This window comes from Phascolarctos cinereus, unplaced genomic scaffold, assembly GCF_003287225.1.
Source record: "Phascolarctos cinereus isolate Bilbo 61053 unplaced genomic scaffold, phaCin_HiC Scaffold_726;HRSCAF=1367, whole genome shotgun sequence".
In the NCBI taxonomy this organism is placed as follows: Eukaryota; Metazoa; Chordata; class Mammalia; order Diprotodontia; family Phascolarctidae; genus Phascolarctos; species Phascolarctos cinereus.
In genome coordinates this window covers 84,610,859-84,630,222 of record NW_027556098.1, presented here as the reverse complement: position 1 = coordinate 84,630,222, position 19,364 = coordinate 84,610,859, and the positions used below count along the sequence as shown (strand labels likewise).

General features: G+C 35.3%; 1 protein-coding gene across 6 annotated transcripts in view; it reads right to left on the bottom strand.

Moving 5' to 3' along the window:
* The window catches only part of BCLAF3 (BCLAF1 and THRAP3 family member 3), a 103,125-nt gene that overhangs the window by 8,689 nt on the left and 75,072 nt on the right, over positions 1 to 19,364 (bottom strand). For 5 of the 6 annotated variants that reach the window (XM_020989922.2, XM_020989921.2, XM_020989920.2 and 2 more), the window contains exons 11-12: positions 19,243 to 19,344; positions 10,048 to 10,203 (exon numbers count right to left, since the gene is read on the bottom strand). In XM_020989922.2, the coding sequence (XP_020845581.1) occupies positions 10,048 to 10,203; positions 19,243 to 19,344 (258 nt within the window). The remainder of the gene's footprint in view (positions 1 to 10,047; positions 10,204 to 19,242; positions 19,345 to 19,364) is intronic. The other variant, XM_020989924.2, reaches the window with a different exon arrangement.

The following is a 19,364-nucleotide window of genomic DNA, read 5'->3' as shown; positions in this document are numbered from 1 at the left end:
GTATGTAAAAGCACCTATTTCATACTATGATCAGGATGACTGCTCAACATTTGTGAAATAATTACAATGTGTCAACTTTTTTTTTTTTGGACCTGGACCTGTGATTCTTCAGTATAGGAAACTCCTGGTATGGAAACACTCTCCTCTAATACAGATTAGAAGCTCCTCTATAACTCAAAGTCATAGAGCTGTATGGATAACTAAGAAATCAAATAATTTGTCCATGATTAGAATTTATATTAAAAACAATTCCTGAACATAAGAGACCTTGTTCAAGACCAGCTTTGCAATCTAATACACCATGCAACTGCCTCTCACCATCTTTCATATCCATAGAAATAAGGCAACACCTGAGTATGACGAATAAAATGCCATTTGAGGTTCTCAAGGAAGTATTCATTGAAAACCTCAAGCCCAAAAACCTTGAAGTAATAAATTGGCAGAATATCAGGAAAGGAAGAACAGGAGGTGCCAAAATCCAGTTTTTATCTTTTCCATAAATGTAATCTGACAGATAGCACATTAGATGTGAGATCCTTATCCAATGGCCAACAACTCACTGCTGAAAAAGCTGAACTGTATAAATCTGGAAATTCTTCTATAAATAGAACAAAAAGAAAACTGCAGCTAAATGGAATGATGACTCACTGATAATTCACTGGTACTTCTCATGGGGAAAAAAGTAGTTGATAGTTTATTATATGTGCAAAGATGGCAAGAAAATAGATTTTTTTTGAACGCAGATCAAAGCATACTATTTGCTATTTTTTTTCTTCTGCTGTGTTTTGTTTCCTTTTTCTGGTGGTTCCTCCTATTGGTTCTAATTCTTACTTACAACATGACTAATGTGAAAATATGTTTAATAAGAATGTATACATATAGCCTATATCAGATTGCGTACTGTCTTGGGAAGGGAAATGGGGAGGGAGGGGGAGAAAAATTTAAAACCCAAAAGCTTATGGAAGTGATTGTTGACAAATCAAAATAAATTAATTTTTTTAAAAAAGAAAGAAAATAGATTTTAAAAACCAATTTCATTTTATTTTTAGTTCTCAATTATCTCCCTTCCACCATCTACACCAACCACTGAGAAGGCAAAAAATAAAATATTCATTACATATATAAAGTCCTATTTCCACATTAGACATGTTGTGAAAAACAAAAATAAAGAGAGAGAAAAAATGTCTCCATCTTCACTAAGTCTATTAGTTTTCATCCTGGAGGTCAGTAGCATTTTTCATCACGAATCCTTTGGACTTGTGGTGGATCATTGTATTGATCAGTTACCAAGTTTTCCAGCTATTTTTAGGTTGCTGTTATTGTTAAAATTATTCACCTGCTTCTGGTCATTTCACTTTGCAGTTGATCATTTAAGTCTTTCCAGGTTTTTCTGAAACCATCTCCATCTTCATTTCTTACAGAACAATAGCATTTTACTCAGTTTACCTTCATATGCTTCTTGAGTGTTGTGCTTGATTATCAAGTTTTCTATTCAGTTCTGATTTTTCCGTTGTCAGCACTTCAAGTCCTCCATTTCATTAAAGATCCATTTTCCTCCCAGGAGGATCACACTCAGTTTTACTGAGTAGGTTATTCTTGGTCATAGTCCTAGCTCTTTTGTTTTCCAGAATATCATATTACACACCCTCTGCTTCTTTATCATCGTAGGAATTGGTGGTGTATTTTGTCAAAAGACTTTTCAGCAGCTATAAGGATAATGGTATGATTTTTGTTCTTTATGTTAATGATACAGTCAATATGCTTAAAATAACTTTATGCTTAAAGTTTTACTAATATTGAATCAACTCTATATTCTTGGTATAAATCCCACCTGCTCATAGCATATCATCTTTGTGACATACTGTAATCTTCTTGTTAGTATTTTATTTAAAATTTTTACATCAGTATTCATTAGAGAAATTGGCCTACTGTTTTTTCTGTTTTTGCTTTTGGTAGTTTAGGTATCAAAACCACATTTGTGTCATAGAAAGAATTTGGCAGGACTTGACCAAATTTTTTTCCCCAAATGGTTTATATACTATTGGAATTAATTATTCTTTAAATGTTTGGTAGAACTGGCTTGTAAATTCATCTGGTCCTGGGTTTTTTGCTTCCCCTTTAGAGAGCTCATTTATTGCTTTTTAAATTTATTTTTTCTGAGATAAGGTCAAGTATTCCATTTCTTCTTTTGTTAATCTGGGCAATATATATTTTTGTAATTATCCATTTCATTTAGTGTCAGTTTTATTGCCATACAGTTGGGCAAAATAGTTAATGACTGCTTTTATTAATGCTGGTAATTTGAGTTTCTTCTTTTAAATAAATCAAATTACCTAATGATTTATGTTTTATTGATTTTTTAAAAATAAAACCAGATTTTAGTGTTATTTATAAGTTCTTTTTTTGCTTTCAATTTTATTAATCTCTCCTTTGATTTTCTATTTTGATATTTAATAGGAATACGTAATTCATTGTTTTCTAGGTTTTTTTTAGTTGCATGCCCAATTCACTCATCTGCTCTTTTTCTTCTTTACTGATGAAAGCCATTTAGAGAAATAAATTCACCTCTCAATACTGCTTTGGCTGTACCTTACATGCTATCTCACTGTTGTCTTTATCTTTAATAATACTGTTTCCACGAAATTTTTTTGAACTGCTCAGTTGTTAAAATGAGACTGGGTCTTTCCTCCCCCCAATTTTTAATCTAAGTTTCAAAGACCCTTCACTGAATGTAATTTTTCAATTATATTTTGCTCAGAAGACAACACATATATTATTTCTGCTTTTCTGCCTATGTTTGTGAGCTACACACACACACATATATTTACTATATGTGACCATATATTAAGGTCAATTTTTGTGAAGTTGCCATACACAGCTGAAAAATAGGTATACTCCTTTCTATTCCCATTCAATATACTCCAGAAGTCTAATACAACTAACTTTTCTATTTACCTCCTTAACTTCTGTATTTTATGGTTAGATTTATCTAGGTCTGACAGGGTACAGAGGCTCCCCCATATAAAAGTTTTACTATTCTCATAACTCATTTAACTATTCCTTTAAGAATTTGGATACTATGCCATTTGGTACATATGCTGATGCTAATCATCAATTAATTATATTAATATTTACATTAATTATCTATGGTAACTTCTAGCACAATGTAGATTTTCTTATCTTATTTATTAAGTATATTTTTGCTTTTGTTTTACCTGAGATCACGATTGCTACTCCTGGCCCCATTCATTTCAGCTAAAGCATATTCTCTGTATCCTTCTGTTTCAAACGTGTCTCTTATACACAACACACTGTTGAATTTTGGTTTTTAATCTATTCTGCTCTGTGCTTTTGTTTTATGGGCGAGTTCATACCACTTACACTCACAATTATGATTGCTAACTGTATTTCCCTTCATCTTATTCTCCATCCTTCTCTTTTTAACCCTTTACCCTCCTCAACAGTTTGTTTTAATTCTGAACAATGTGTCCCTTAATCTACCCTCCTCTCTTATCCTTTCTCTCAGCCCTTTTCTCTCTTTTTCTTTAAGAGGAATTTCTGTACCCAAATGTGTAGATGTATATTTTCCCCTACTTAAACCAGTTCAGACAGCAAGGCTCAAGAGTTGCCCACTTCCCACCCTCATACTTCTCTCCACTGTGTAACTTCCTTGCATGCCTCATTCATGAAATAATTTCCTCTCTTTTTCCTCTCCCTTCTCCCAGTGCATGCCCCTTCAGTCTTCTTTTGAGATCTCAACACAATAGATTCAAAACCCATTCCCTCTAAATGTTGTTGTTCAGTTGTTTCAGTCATGTCTGACTTTTTGTGACCCCATTTTGGTAGACTTTCTTGGCAAAAATACAGGAGTGGTTTGCCATTCCCTTTTCTAGCTCATTTTACAGATGAAAAATTAAGGGAAACAGGGTTAAGTGACTTGCCCAGAATCATAGAGATTTTAAGTATCTAAGGCCAAATTTGAACTCAGGAAGGGGAGTCTTCCTGATGCTAAGCCCAGTGCTCAATCCACTGTACCACGTAGTTAGCCCTTTAAGCAGACTCCCACTAATTGCCCTAGCAATGCTAAGTTCTTAAGGGGTTACATATGTCAACTTCCCATATAGGAATGTAAACAGCTTAACTATTTCCTTATGATTTTTTACTTGAGTTTACCTTTTTTTAACATTTCTGAAGTGCTGTGCTTGAATGGCAAAATTTTCTATTTAGCTATGGTCTTTTAATTAGGGTATCTTCAAAATCCTCCATTTGACTAAACATCCATTTTTCCACCCTGTAGGATGACACTCAAGTTTTGCTGGGTAGGTTATTTTTAGTTGTAACCTTAGCTCTTTTGCCTTTCAGAGTATCATATTCCAAGCCCTTCGCTCCTTTATCATGGAAGCTGTTGTGAGATCCTTACTGTTACTCCATGGCATATGAATTCTTTCTTTCTTGCTACTTGTAATATTTTCTTCTTTGTAAAGATTTTGGCTATAATATTCTGAGGAGTTCTCATTTGGGATTTCTTTCAGAAAGTGACTAATGGATTCTTCCAATCTCTACTTTGCCTTCTGGTTCTAAGATATCAGGGCAGTTTTCCTTCATGGTTTCTTAATCATCTCTCCTTGATGTATTTTCCAGGCCAGTATTTTCCTGACAGATTTCATATTTTTAAAATTTATTTATAGTTCTCAACATTGACTTTCATAAGATTTTGAGTTCCAAATTTTCTCCCCATCTCTCTCCTCTCTCCACCTCAAGACAAGGTAAAATCTGATGTAGGTTCTATATATTAATTCATATTGAACTTATTTTCACATTAATCATATCATAAAGAAGAATTAGAACCAATGGGACAAACCACTAGAAAGAAGAAACAAAAAGGAAAAAAAAGAGATCAAATAATGTGCTTTGATCTGCATTCAGACTCCACAGTTCTTTTTCTGGATGTGGACAGCATTTTCATTCATGAGTATTATGGAGTCGTCTTGGGTCCTTGCATTGCTGAGAGAAGATGAGTCCATCAAAGTTCGTCATCACACACTGTGGCTGTTACTGTGTACTTCACTCAGAATCAGTTCATTCAAGTCTTTCCAGGTTTTTCTGAAGTCTGCCTGCTCATCATTTCTTATGGCACAATAGTATTCCATTATGTTCATATACCACAGCTCATTCAGCCATTCCCAACTGATGAGCGTCCCCTCAATTTCCAATTCTTTGACACCACAAAAAGAGCTGCTATAAATATTTTTGTGCATGTGGTTCTTTTCAAGCTGTTCATATTCTTACATTGCTACCATTTCTTTTCCGAATTATTCATTTTATTTCTTTTTTTAAAAGTCTCTTTAGCTCTTTAAGGAATTCTTGTTGGGCCTGTGTTCAAACTGCATTTTTCTTTGAGGCTTTCCTTGTAAATGTTTTCAAGTCACTGTCTTCTTCTTTGTTTGTGTCTTGAGGTTCCCTGTTTCCATAGTAGCTTTTCACAGTCAGGTTTATTTTTGTTGTTATTTGCTCATTTAACCAGCCTACTTCTTGACTCTGTACTTTACTACAGTAGAGTTAGTTTGGGCTCTGCTCACCTTGGGGTGGGGGAATGTCTGGCCTAAGCTCCTGTATTTTATGTCTCCTGTTGCTTTCATAGATCAATGGGGGCATCTAAGTTTTCAGTGCTTCCAAAGTGGTGTGATCTGGGAAGAGGTCTTTTCACTGCCTCCTCATCTGTGCTCTGCTCCTTGCACAGACAGAGTTATCCTGCTTCCTCATAACTACAACCGCTCTTCTCTGCCTTAGAACTATGACTCCAAACTGTACCTGTAGACCTCTTGGTATCTTCCTATGGTGGCTGTGGGCTGGAATAATTACTCATCTATTTTTTTTCTTGACTGATCTGCTCAGAATTTATCCTTGAATGTTTTCTAAGTCATTGTGGAAAAGGTTTTAAGGGAACTGAAGTTGCTACTTATCCCATCTTGACTCCACTGCAAGAAAATATTTTCATGGGATATTTGGTCATCATGTATTGTAGTAGTGATAAGGATTTGCAAAAAGATCACCATGAAAAGATGGCAGCTTATGTACCAACACTGGTTGCTAAGGATGAACATACAGAGAAGAGATACTATAGCAAGAACTTGATAATCAACTCTCCAAGTTAAATCCACATACATTCTGATACACAGTGATCTCAATGCAAAGGTGGGAACAGGGGAACACTGCAAGAATGTATGAGGAGATGTTGTTTAGGAAATGGTAATGATAGAGGCCAAGAGACTAACTCATACCTTTATATCAAAGACAATTTTTTCCAGGAAAGAATTAGGAGGTGTCAAATGTGCCATGTATCAAACTAATTAAATTATATCTTAATGGAGAAGAATAATCATGTTACATATGTAGAAGCTGACTGAATCAGTTATATACAGTCAATGTAATTGTCAGTGCAAAGATGAAAACGGTTAAGGTAAAAAAATGAGGAAAAGAACCAACTCAATTTTGAACTATTTAAACTCATAGTTAGCAATGAAAAGTGGTAAACGGACAATAGAAATGACATTGACCCCAATTACAATAAACTTGTACAGAAGTTTAACTGCTACAAATTACAGGAAGAACTAAAGAGCACAGAAAGTACATATAAAAAACATTTGTCAGAATCAGTCAGAAAACATTTGACTTGTGCAGAAGCAGAGACAGATGGAAATCATAGGTAAGACCAATTTATAATATAAACTCATTTGTAAAATCTTGAGGGTGTTTACCATGAACACTATTACTTCACAAAGCAGAAAGGAGTGGAGCGTAAAATCCTCCTTTAAAAAAAGTCTAGCAAAGGATCCAACTAAGTAAAACCATGCTAAAGGCATTTAAGGATAAAAATAATAGAGCAAATTAAAGGAAAAATTGTAAAGATTTGTGAAGATTACTACTGAAACTGTTTTCCCCTCAAGGACTGCAGAAACAATACAGTTCGACCTTTATATCACAGTCCTGAATGTACTTATAAGAGGTAAAAATGGCATGCAACAAAGACAAGAAAAGCAGCTGGATTTGACCCAAATATGCATAGGAAAGTTACCTTATGAGGGAGGAGACAAAAAAGGTTTTAAAAGAGAAAAAAAAAATGAAAAAATGGGAAAAGAAATGGCTGCAATGCAAGCATGTTAAGGAAAGAATGAACAGCTTAGTAAAAACACATACAAATCCTCACTGAAGAAAATAACTCCTCAAAAATTAGAATTGGCCAAGCAATAACTCCAAAAATCAAGAAACAATAAAACAAAGAAAAAAGAATTTTAAAATTATGAAATTATGAAAATACTGACCTGGAAAATATATCATGGAGAGATAATTTAAGAATTATTAAATTACCTGAAAGCCATGAACAACAAAAAAAAAAGACCAAGGTAAACAGATGAACAATGTCTAGGGCCCATATTACAATATGCATCTGTATGAACATGGGACAGTTAGCAAAGATGGAGGATGAATTGGGCCTAGAATTGAAGAATCAACAGTCAAAAAGCAATTATTAAGTGTCTGCTAAGTGACAGGCCACTGTGTTAAGGGATAGTAATATAAATAAGAAAAAGACAGTTTGTGACCTCATGGGGCTTACAGTCTAATGGGGGAAGACAACACACAAAAGGAAGCTGAAAAGATGAAGGGGGGGATCTAGGTATTTGAGGGTGGGGAGGATGGGAATTTTTGTGTAACCAAAACCAAGCAGAGAAGCTTGTGGGAAATAAAGAATTAGAAAATCTGAACCCTCTATAAAGGGAAGGCTTTTGGAAGTTTTTGCTCCACTCCCCAATCAGAGAAGAGGCAACTGAGGATACGGAGGTGGTGCTGAGTACCATACTTGAAGCACTCTCCATGATAACATTTCTGATGATGACCTTATTCTGGAGGAAGCATGATATTAATGGAGTTGGAGAAATCAAGTAGAATAGATGGTAGTAAATGGACAGGAGGAGGAGAGCAGGTTGGAATGACCTGGGGAAATTACAGAGCTCTTTTTATGCTCACAAGCTTACCATGGAAACAAACGCCAATCTTTTCAAAAGCCGACATTCTACTAGTATCATTTCAATAGCCTGTAAAGGACCAAAAGTTAAATAAAATGCAGAGGGTAATAAAACATATAAACAGCTAAGAGGAGTAGTAACTGTTACCAAGGAAAAATATTAGAGAAAGAGAAGATGGGCTGCTGATGTGGCGAGGGATGGGAGGGATAAGAGACAGCCAGAATAATCCACTGTTATCCTCATGATGTCAGGAAAAAAGCAACAAAGCCCAACAAATTGGGTGGACCCACTGTCTACTCAAACATGGGAAGCTCTAAACAAAGAACCATACAAGACTCACGGCAGAAGTGAGGTCCACTGACCAGAAGATAGCAGAATTCAGCTCTAGGATGGAATTCATGTAAGTTGATATAGTAAGTGCTTAAGCTACACAGGTCTCAGCCTCTAAAAATGCAGGTCATATAATGAAGAAAATTATTTTTATTACCCATAATGCAGGAATAACCCACCACAAGTGATGGTAAAGTTCAACCATCAGGCATCAACCACAGTGGCCTGAAGGACAAACCTGGTAAGATTCTGGAATGGATGCTGATTCAAAATCTGCATTTTTAAAAAAATGAACAAAGTATTAATGTAAATGAACCTCCAGAAAAAAGGTAGGCAATCAGTAGGAAAAATGGAGGGCTGTGCTGGGCCTCTCATGAGAAAGTTTGTACCTTAATATATCAAGAAATCATCTATCCTACAGTGTCCTGAGGGTTTCTGATAGAGCTTCATTAGGTGTCTCATGATCTATAGTCCATGTTGTTTTCTGATAAACAATTGGAGCATGATGTCAGTTTACTGCCCAGCTGGACCACAGGTAAAGTAGAAGAAAGACAAGATAGTAACCCAGAGCTGGAAGAGCAAAGGCAAAGGCTAAGAATGACATTAGAACCAAGTAGTAGGAGCAAAACAGACCCAAAAGAATACAAAGCAGCTGTAGTAACATGTAAGGGAAGCAGCCAGTCAGGCAGAAGCCAAATCAAAACAGAATGATTCCAATATAGGCAAGGATATGAGAAAATAATAGCAAGGAGAAGTAGGGAGCTCAAGAGGAATCATAAATCAAGAGCAACCAACCAGTTAGTGAAACCCAGGAAGACAGTGAGGAGAGCAGAAGCTCACAGAACTACCAGAAACCTGAGGACACTGAAACTGCAATAAAGCCTGCTTCAGATAAGGAACCTCTAATACTGATTTGGCAATAGGAGTTATTCTTAACTGGCTTCCTTTGGCATGCCCATCCTGCATGTGGCCTGAAAAACTGCCCACAATTCTCTCAAAGCTCAGGGCCTGTAGGCTAAAGACTTGCTGCCATGCAAACTGCCTCAAGCAGTAAAGATGAGAAGCATCTTCCTCTAAGCTGTGGCTGATCATGGCAGTAAGGGTAAAGTAGAAACAAAAAATTAAATTCATAAGCCACAAAAAATATTCTTAAACCCTACCATGTGCCAGGCATTGAACTAAGTGCCGGAGAGTCAAAGAAAGGTAAAAGACAGACTCTGCCCTGCAGGAGCTCACAGTCTAATGGGGGAAAGACAACATATAAAAAAACAAACAAGTGGACGGGGTGCATGATGAAGACCTGCAACTGACTGGGTTTCCAAGAATTCTTAATGCTTTGAAAATACACTGAAATTATGGATTATGTTATAATTAAACAAAACTACAATTTTAATGCTTTCCTCCATTTAATGCTTATCCATATTTTGTACAATTTAACTTGCAATCATAACAATAGATACCAGAAGATCTAAAGTAGGTTATTCTGTATTTTATTAACATGAATTAGACCTAAAAATATTTTCTGCTTAAATATTCTTATTAATTACCCCTCACACTTACACTCTGCCATGAGAAAAGTTGCTATATTCAGAAATTTTAATTAAAATCAATTAAATTCAAGATAAATTCTAATAAATTGAGAACTTTACAATCACTTAAAATTTTTAGTAAATATGATTTTAAGCAAACTAACCTTTTCTTCCTTTAGAAATTCTTCTCTGAATTTATTAGTGGTAAATCCTCGTGAACCAGTAAAACGTAAGCGCTGGTACTTAGCTTGAACATACAAACCCTTCAGTACTAGGCCTGATTTATAATGGGGCTGGAATCTGCCATCTATCAAATTGTTCTGTAAAGAAAAAAAAAAGACAAAATCAGTTTTAAACTATTTAGATTCCTAATCATACTTTACTGACACAATGACAGAACTGCCATTTTCAAATGTGACATAGGCAATATTTTAAAATATATAATACATTAGTTTTATCTTCTTCAGTAATACCTCCACTTCATCTTTAAAATAATATTTTCAGACATTATCTTGACACAGTCATATTGTTACAGCTAACAGTAGTGATTACAGAAAAATCCATTATAGAATAACTCTGAATGTTAAATACTTCAGATATTCAAAGAATGATATAATAAGGGTAATAAGGTGATGCTGAGTTCATTAAAATTAATTATAAACAACTTGCTAGGTTCTGTGCAAATAAGCTAAGACTGTCCAAATTTCAACTATAAATTAAAAAACAAACAAACAAAACTAGCTCACTAGATTACATGCCTTGGTATCTCAAAAGCCATCATTTATATCCCTTTTATTATATCTATACCTGGTGAAGCTCAAAAATAAACATTTACCTTTTGATCTCTAAAAAAAAATGACTTCAAAAACACAATAGACTTTACTATATCAATATTTTATTATACAGTGACTTTCCTCCAAAAAACCTAACTGCTGATACCTAAATTTTTTAAAAATTTTAAATAAAACACTCATTTGAAAAAGATGTGTCTTGTTAGGAGACAGCATATTCAAGCCATCTCATGAGCTGTGATCATACTGCCAATACTGCCAATTCAGTGTATTTCACGGAATGAATTCTCTCCTCATGGCTGTCTCATAGAATAACCCTCTTCCTTCAAGAAGCAACTCAAGTATTACCTCCTACAGAATATAGGATGGCTTCTCTATGAAGGATTTAATAGAATGTAAGCTCACTTTGAGGGCAGGGAGTGCTTCATTTTTATATTCCCATCATTTAACCCAATGTCTTTCACATGGAAGGTAATTAATAGATGCCTATTCAATTTCATTTATAAGGAAATATTTTAAATAAGAATTGCACAGAACAAAATGACATGGAGAAGTTATCTGTGTGCTCAGATAAATGAAAGTAAGAAGCATTATAAGTAATTCTCATAACACCGGTATCAAACTCAAATAGAAAGGGGGGTCACTAAACAGTACATGTGAATCTCTGCAGATCACACACTGACTAGAAAAATCACACATGTTCATATTTATCATGTTTTTAATTATTTTATTATTATTAATGCATCAACACATTAAAATAAGAAAGGAACTATATTTCAAGCTGGCTCAGGCCATATTTTGGGAATATTGTGGACCACAAGCTTGACATTTCTGCCTTACAATATTCATGAGGTAAACCCACCCTAAGTATCATTCCTAGTTTTCAGAAAAGGGAACTGAGACTGAGAGATCAACCTGCTCAGGGTAACATAGCAAGTAAGTATATAACAGCCAGGACTAGGACTTAATTCTCAAATGCCATCCAAAAGATTTAGTATCTAAACACTATGTATACTTCCAAAGGTACAAACAATTCCAAAAAGAAATCTCAAAATAATGGAGAAGGTAGTATTATTCTTTTTTCTCCCTAATATTGCCTATCAAACGCCACCTACCACTTCTGTTACCTTATTTCTTAAAACATGGATTACTTGTCTGTCATTGCCTTCAGAGTAATTACAGGAATGACGGAATAAACAAAACAAAAAGACACAATACTTTTCTGTATTTCTTTGTATATTTTTGAAAAAACAAACTGTATATTTTTAAAAGGAGAAAAATACAAGTATAGCTTATTTTATAGAATCTGTGAATTCCAAAGTTTGTTGTAAGGTGAATTTCTGCAAAATGTCTTTCTTCTTGGGGGTTTCCATGATAAAATCAGATTGTATATCCATAGGAATAACTCTCAAATAGACTGCTGGCCAGGAAGAAGGGTAAGGCAATGACTAATCACAGCACATTCATGGAAGGGAGAGGAAAGGAGAAAAGTTTTGAACAACTTGAAAGGGATAAAACCAAAGGGTCAGCAAAAGCAAACACGCTGCCATAGTCAGCATGCCTGCCCAAAGCTACCAACAGGATCCTGATAAATATTTTTCACCTCCATCTCCAAACTATGAAGAAGAGTATTCTAGTTAAAAAATATCAAAGACAACAGTAACAAAAATAGTTAGTCAATACACCTAAGTTTGTTGGCATGTCAAGGCCAATGAGTCTGAACCTCATTCTCTACTCGGCTTTTAATATCCCATGAGAATTACAGTGATGTTTGGGAGGGTTATGAACTCAAGTCAATCAATAATCACATATTAAACACTTATTACGTAACAGTGCTAGGGATACAAAGAAATGCAAAAGACAATCTCTACACTCAAGAGCTCACAGTCAAATGTACAAACTATACAAACAACATACAAAGGGAAGACATCAGAATTAAGAGAGCTTGGCAAAGGACTCCTACAGAAAACAGGATTTTAGCTGAGATTTTAAGAAAGACAGGAGATGGATATAAGGAAGGAGAACAAGAGGTTGTGCCAAGCAAAAATGCCCAGAGTCAGGAGATAAAGAGTATTGTTTGCGGAACAGCAAGGAGGTCAATGCTACTTGATCATAAAGCAGCATGTGGTGAGGTACAAAGTGTAAGGAGATTAGAATGACTGGGAGCTAGGTGGTGGGCGGCTGGTTATGAATGCCTAACAGAGGACTTTAAAGTAATAGGGAGTCACTGAAATTTACCGAGTACGGAGGTGACATGATTGAACCTGTGCTTTAGCAAAATCACTCTGCTGGCTGAGTAGAGGATGGACTGGAGCGGGGAGAGACTTGTACCAGGCAGACCAACCAATGGGTTATTGCAATAGTCCAAGTATGAAGTAATGAAGGCTTATACCAGCAGCAAGGTGTATCAGAGGAGAGAAGGGAGCCTATTTTACAAAGGTAAGTCAATAGGTCTTGGTAACAGACCAGGAGGATGACTGCACCCTTGACAATAATAAAAAAATTTGGAAAAGGGGAATTTGGAAAGGGGGAAGGTTTTGAGGGATTAAAGATAATGAGTTCAGTTTTGGACATGTTGACTTTAACATGTCTACACAACATCTAGTTCTAGATGTCCAACAGGCAATTGGAGATGCAAGACTGGAGGTCAGCAGAGAGGTTAGGGCGGAATAAATACATGAGAATCATCAGCATAAGCAAGATAACAATCTATAGGAACTGATGAGATCACCAAGTGACACAGTATAGAAGGAGAGGAAAAAAATAAAGGGCCTAGACCAGAGCTTTGCAGACCACTCAAGATTAGTGGGTGTGACATGGATGAAAATCCAACAAAGGAGACTGAGAAGGAGCAATCACACAGGTAGGAGGAGGAGAACCAGGAGAGTTTAGTGTTCTGAAAGGCTGCAGAGAGGTCAAGAACTCTGAGGATTAAGAAAAGGCCAACTGGATTTGGATCACACACAAGAACAGCTGATATTTATAAAACGCCTAAAGATTTATCAATTACTTTTCACACAATACACCTGTGAGGTAGGCAATTTAAAATTTTCTACTTTATTTTAACAGATGAGAAAACAGTGGCTAAGAAAAAGGGACTGCTTTGTAGGGCTGCATATCTAGAAACAAAAGGGACCACAGGGCCTCTCCAACTTCTTCATTTTACAGATGAAGATGAGGCTTAAGAGGTTAGGTGATTTACCCACAGTTACAAAGCTATATCAGAGATGAGATTCAAGATAATTTCTGATCTTAATCCAAGGTTCTTTAAACTACATAACACTGCCTTCACTTAATGAAAGAATGTTTCCATGGGTAGTAGCAGTGGCAAAATGACATCGACAAATCTAAAAGCATTTAATCAGAGCTTTAACTATCTATACAATAGTGACTACTGAATGCCAAATTTATGAGTCTTTGCCATGTTTTCAAATTTTCTTTAATGCCAGTATAAAAATTAGACATCTCCTCATTTTAGAAATATAAATGAGCACCTAGTAATTTGAAGGATCTGAATTTTTAAAAAATATTTAAACCAACTTAAATTCTTTCCTTGTTTTGTTAGGGCTGACTATAATTAGCAACAATGGCGGCTTTGGCTAGCTGTAGTTTCTACTAAAATTAATAATATGCCCAAACTTTACATATCATGGTTAGAATGAAGATGTATATGTTTCTGCAAATAACCTGATGGGTGAGCTAGTATCTGATTCCAAGTAACCAAAACACAATCATATGGGAAAGGATACCTTATATTGGGATTTTTCCCTCTTTGTTTCATTGTGGAAGAATTGTATAATATTAAATTATGACACAGCATTATAAAATTTTAAGCTTGTGTTCACACAAGGAAAACACATTTTTTTGGTAAATTTTTTACTCATTCTAAACTTAAATACAAAACAAGAAAAAAAAAGAACACTGCCATGTACACAGCAGAACATAAAGATTCAATATAAAACAATAAATTTCCATTTCAAGAAAACCTATATAATAAATACTATACATTGTTTTCTAAGCTACTCAGCTTTTCTTTGCTTCCTTGTAGGCTTTCTTTTGTTTTCTGCTGTGTACTTTTTATTTTATTTATACCCTTCCACGAAGGCTACAATTAAACACAGATGTATACACACACACACACAAATCTATAAAGTATATGTTTATATGTGTGTAAGATCGTACTATGCATATTCCTACTTATGATCTCTTTCTCTGAAGGTGGATAGCATCTTCCTTCATAGGTTCAAGTCATCCCATGTTTTTCAAAATCAACATCACTGCCTACACCACAGCAATAATCCAAAATAATCACATCCTGAGACTGTCTATGAAAGTTCTTTCCCAATGTTCTGCATTGCTTCCAGTCTTGGCTACACTGATTTTATTTATACAAGAAAATTTTAATCTAAAATAATTAAAATTATCCATTTTACACTTCAACAATACTCTCACCTTACAATAAAGTTTAAGGTGTGATACTGCTGAATCTCCCTCCTTAAGTTCTTGACCTTTTTTTCTTCCAAATGATCTTTACCATTATTTTTTCTAACTCAGTATGATAATTGTTTTTTAGTAATTTAACTGGGATGGCATTAAATAGGTTAGATAAAACTGTCATTTCAAAAATTGTATGAGCTTTACCTATCCATGAACAATAAATACTACTCCAATTATTTAGACCTGACCTTATTTGTATAAAAAGTGTCTTATGTTTATATAATTCCTGTGTCTGTTTTGCAGGTATACTCTCAGGTATTTTATGATGTCTAGTTATTTTAAATGGTCTAAAATAATACTGAATAATATTGCTGACACAGTGTAGTTTCCCCGTTTTTCTTTGTTGGTTAAGTTTATTTTAGCTTTAACTTTGAGATCATGATTACTACCCCCCTCCCTTTTAGATTATAAAATATTACTCCTGCCACTTATTTTATCTTTGTGTGTACTTCTCATTTTTATTGTGTTTCCTAAAAGCAATATATTGTTGAATTCAAAATTTTAATCTGCTACTCATTTCCATTTTATGGGTAAATTCATCCTATTCACATTCTAAACTATAATTATTTGTTCATTTTCCTCCCTCCTATTTTTCTCACTATGCTTCTTGCCCTATTTACCCTATCCCTCCTCATTCCTCTGCTTTACTTTTCTATACTACCTGGCCCACCTATTCCTTAACCTACCCATCCCTCTAAAAATCCTTCCCTTATTCTCTCCCCCTGCCCTCTTACTTCTTTCTGAATTTAGAAGACTTTCATATCCTTCTAGATACACACACACACACACACACACACACACACACACACATATATATGTTGTTCCCTCCTTAACCTATTTTCAATGAGAGTAAGGTTCTAGCACTACCTGCCCTCCTCCCTACCAGCTTCCTGTTTCAATTCTTCCTTTTATGCTTCATTTGTATCAGTACTCTTTTTTATTTCTCCCTACAGTTTTTTTTAATCATCCCATCATAAGACAGCTCAGCCCAAGCCTTTCTTTCAAACTATTCAAATAATGATGACAGTCATAAAAGTGTTGATAATATTTTTACATATAATAAGTAAACAATTTGATCTTATTGAGTTCCTTATAATTGGTTTTCAATGTTTATCGTGTATTTCTCCTGGATCTTATATGTCAAATTTTCCATTAAGTTCTGTTTGTTTTTGTAACAAACACCTGAAAGTCTTTCAGTTCATGAAATGTCTTTTTTCTTTTCCATCTAGGATTATACTTAACTTTGCTGGGTAAGTTACCCTTGGCTCCAAGCCCAGCTCTTTTGCTCTACAAAATACAGTTTTCCAAGACTTACAGTCCTTCAACATAGTAGTTGCTAGATCTTGTGTAATCCTTATTGTAGCTCCAAAATACTTTAATCTATTTTTTTTCTTGTTGCTTCCAATATTTTCTCCTTAACCTTGGAGCTTTGAAAATTGACTATACTATTCCTGTAAGTTTTCCTCCTAGGATCTCTTTCATGTGGTGATTAGTGGATTTTTTCTATTTCTGCCTTGCCTTCTAGTTGTAAAACTTCAGAGCAGTTTTCCTTGATGATTTTTTGTAATGTTGTATCAAGATCCTTTTTTAAAAATCATAATTTTCAGGTAGTCCAACTATTCTTATATTATTTCTCCTCAACCTGTTCTCCAGATCAGTTGTCTTTCTGATGAGATGTTTCACATTCTCTTCTATTTCTTTTCAATTTTTTGAAATTTGTTTTATTATTTCTTGGTGCCTTAAAATGTCATTAGCTTCCTCTTGCCCAATTCTTGTTTTCAAGGAATTATTTTCTTCCTTAAGTTTTTGATTCTCCATTTCAAGTTGGTTAACTTTCTTTTCATAATTTTATTAATTTTCTTGGACTGCTCTTATTTTTTTCCTCCAATTTCCCCCTATCTCTCTTAGTTGATTTTTATTTTATTAATTTTTTTTAAGGCAATTGGGGTTAAGTGATTTGCCCAGGGTCACACAGCTAGTAAGTGTCAAGTGTTTGGTCTGAGGCCGGATTTGAACTCAGGTACTCCTGACTTCAGGGCCAGTGCTCTATCCACTTCGCTACCTAGCTGCCCCTTAGTTGACTTTTAAAGTCGTTTTTAGGTTCTTCCAAGAAATCTTTTTGTGCTTGGGACCATTTGACGTTTCTCATTGAAAAAGGAGTAGCTTTTTTTCAGCTCCACTATCTTCCCCTGACCTAATCTTCCCTGTCCCCATAGCAGGTATTTATGGCTGGGTTCTTTCTCCTTTGTTTGCTCATTTTTAAAAAAGTTTTCGTTTTATTTTGTTTTCAGCAACTATTAGTATGATCAAGTTCTAGTCCCAAGGTGTGGGGAATGATGTTCCAAACCTCAGGTACTTCTTATTGTTATTTTCTGAGGTCTGTCTGTGGCCCAACCTTAGGTTCTCCTCTCTACTCCTAAGCTATGGCTAGAGCCCCCAGCCACAGTGCTACAAATGCTCTTGCTCCTTGTGGTCTCCTCTGGTGGCTGCGAACTACCACTGTTCTCTCTGCCCTCGAACTGACACCAAGGACTCTGCTTTCCTATAAGTACCCACAGCCATAACTCACCAGGTATGTGCTGGCTCGTTCTCCACACAGCCACCTGGGATGTGTCTGGTCAGCAAAGCTCTGCTTAGTGTCCCTTTAAAGTGAAAGGTCCTTCAATCATCTCCTACTCAGCCTTCTGACTCCCACACTGTCTATGAGGTGAAAACTCCTAAGACTGAGGCTGCCTCCCAACCAAGCTGCCCCTAGGGCTTGTAAATTAGGTAGAATGGCCTGGAGATAGTTACATGTGACTCAGGCCTCTCACTCCTGGAGGTCAGGTCTTTCTTTCCTAGGGACTTCTTAGGTTGTCTTAGGAGGACAACAGCTTTATCCAAACTTCTGTTTACTTCTGCAGTTCTAGGTTTCCTCTGAGGCAATGTTCTTTCCTTTTTTTGTGGAGGAAATATGGAGAGCCAAGTTTCTGACCTACTCTTCTACCTTCCTCTCTAGTTTGCCAATTTTGGGGAAAAAAATTTCAAAAATCTCTCCACAGAAAGGATGAGAAACCATTAAGATCCTTGGATAAGTCTAAAAAAACACTCCAGTGAATGCCTAACAAATAAAGTATATATTCTTGTGAACAACTATGAACAGCAAAAATCATCATGGATTACAAATCCCATCAATACTATACTTGGCATTGAAGAGCAATGATCATCTCCTGAAAGAGAGCAAGATCGCTCACATCATCCAGATGGCCAGATCTAAGACTTTCAGACACCTTCTTTCCATTCTTGTCTGCCCCCTTCTAATGTTCCAACTATACTTCCATTTACAACTATGAAAAAGTATGGATTGCAACCTAACCAAGACAGAGGTAAGACACACAACACCAAAAATTATAAAAGCAGATAAATTTTAAAAAATAATTTGGGAACAGAATGTTCTGGTTAATAAAAACTGTAAAATTCTCAGGAACAATGAATTTATCAGTGTACAGTAGATGCTCCTTCCAATAAAGCAGATTACAATATCTCTATAATTTGGAAATGGTATACACAAATTTCTATAACTGAAAAAATTCATTACTTGGTGCCCAATGTTCAGGTGATGACATCTCTCTATGCTCTGCCAGTTCCATTCTTGGAATATAAACAGGTTGGTAAAACCACCTAGTGTCAGTGCCCCGCTATAGGTTTTGCCTATAAGAACCCAAAGTAATCTCTGAATCATGTAAGTAGAATTTTGATGGCAACAAAAATAATTTGGTTAAAGGCAAGCTACTACCAAGTGCAAAATTACCATTTTCAAATAATTCTAATAAAATATCTTTAACATATGTTGTATGGAAAAAAACTATGTTGATTTTGTCTATTTTTATCAGTACCTCAATGTCATCTTAAGAAAATTTACAAAATAATACATGTTCAAGGATCCTGAAAGATAAATTTTTAATTGACAGGACATCACAAAACCATCTGTCATGCATTAACACTGTAAATGAAACACATATTCAGGCAACTATACCTACAGAATCATTTTATAGCCAAAACTGAAACTTAGTATAAACACATAACCAATACCTTAAAAGGTCTTCTAAAGGTTCTTGGGTTTTGAAGATTGCCTCTAATTCCAAATGGTCTGTCATTAATGATGTCTTTTGTTTGTGAGGTATGATATGCACTCTGAATAGAAAAAAAAAAGC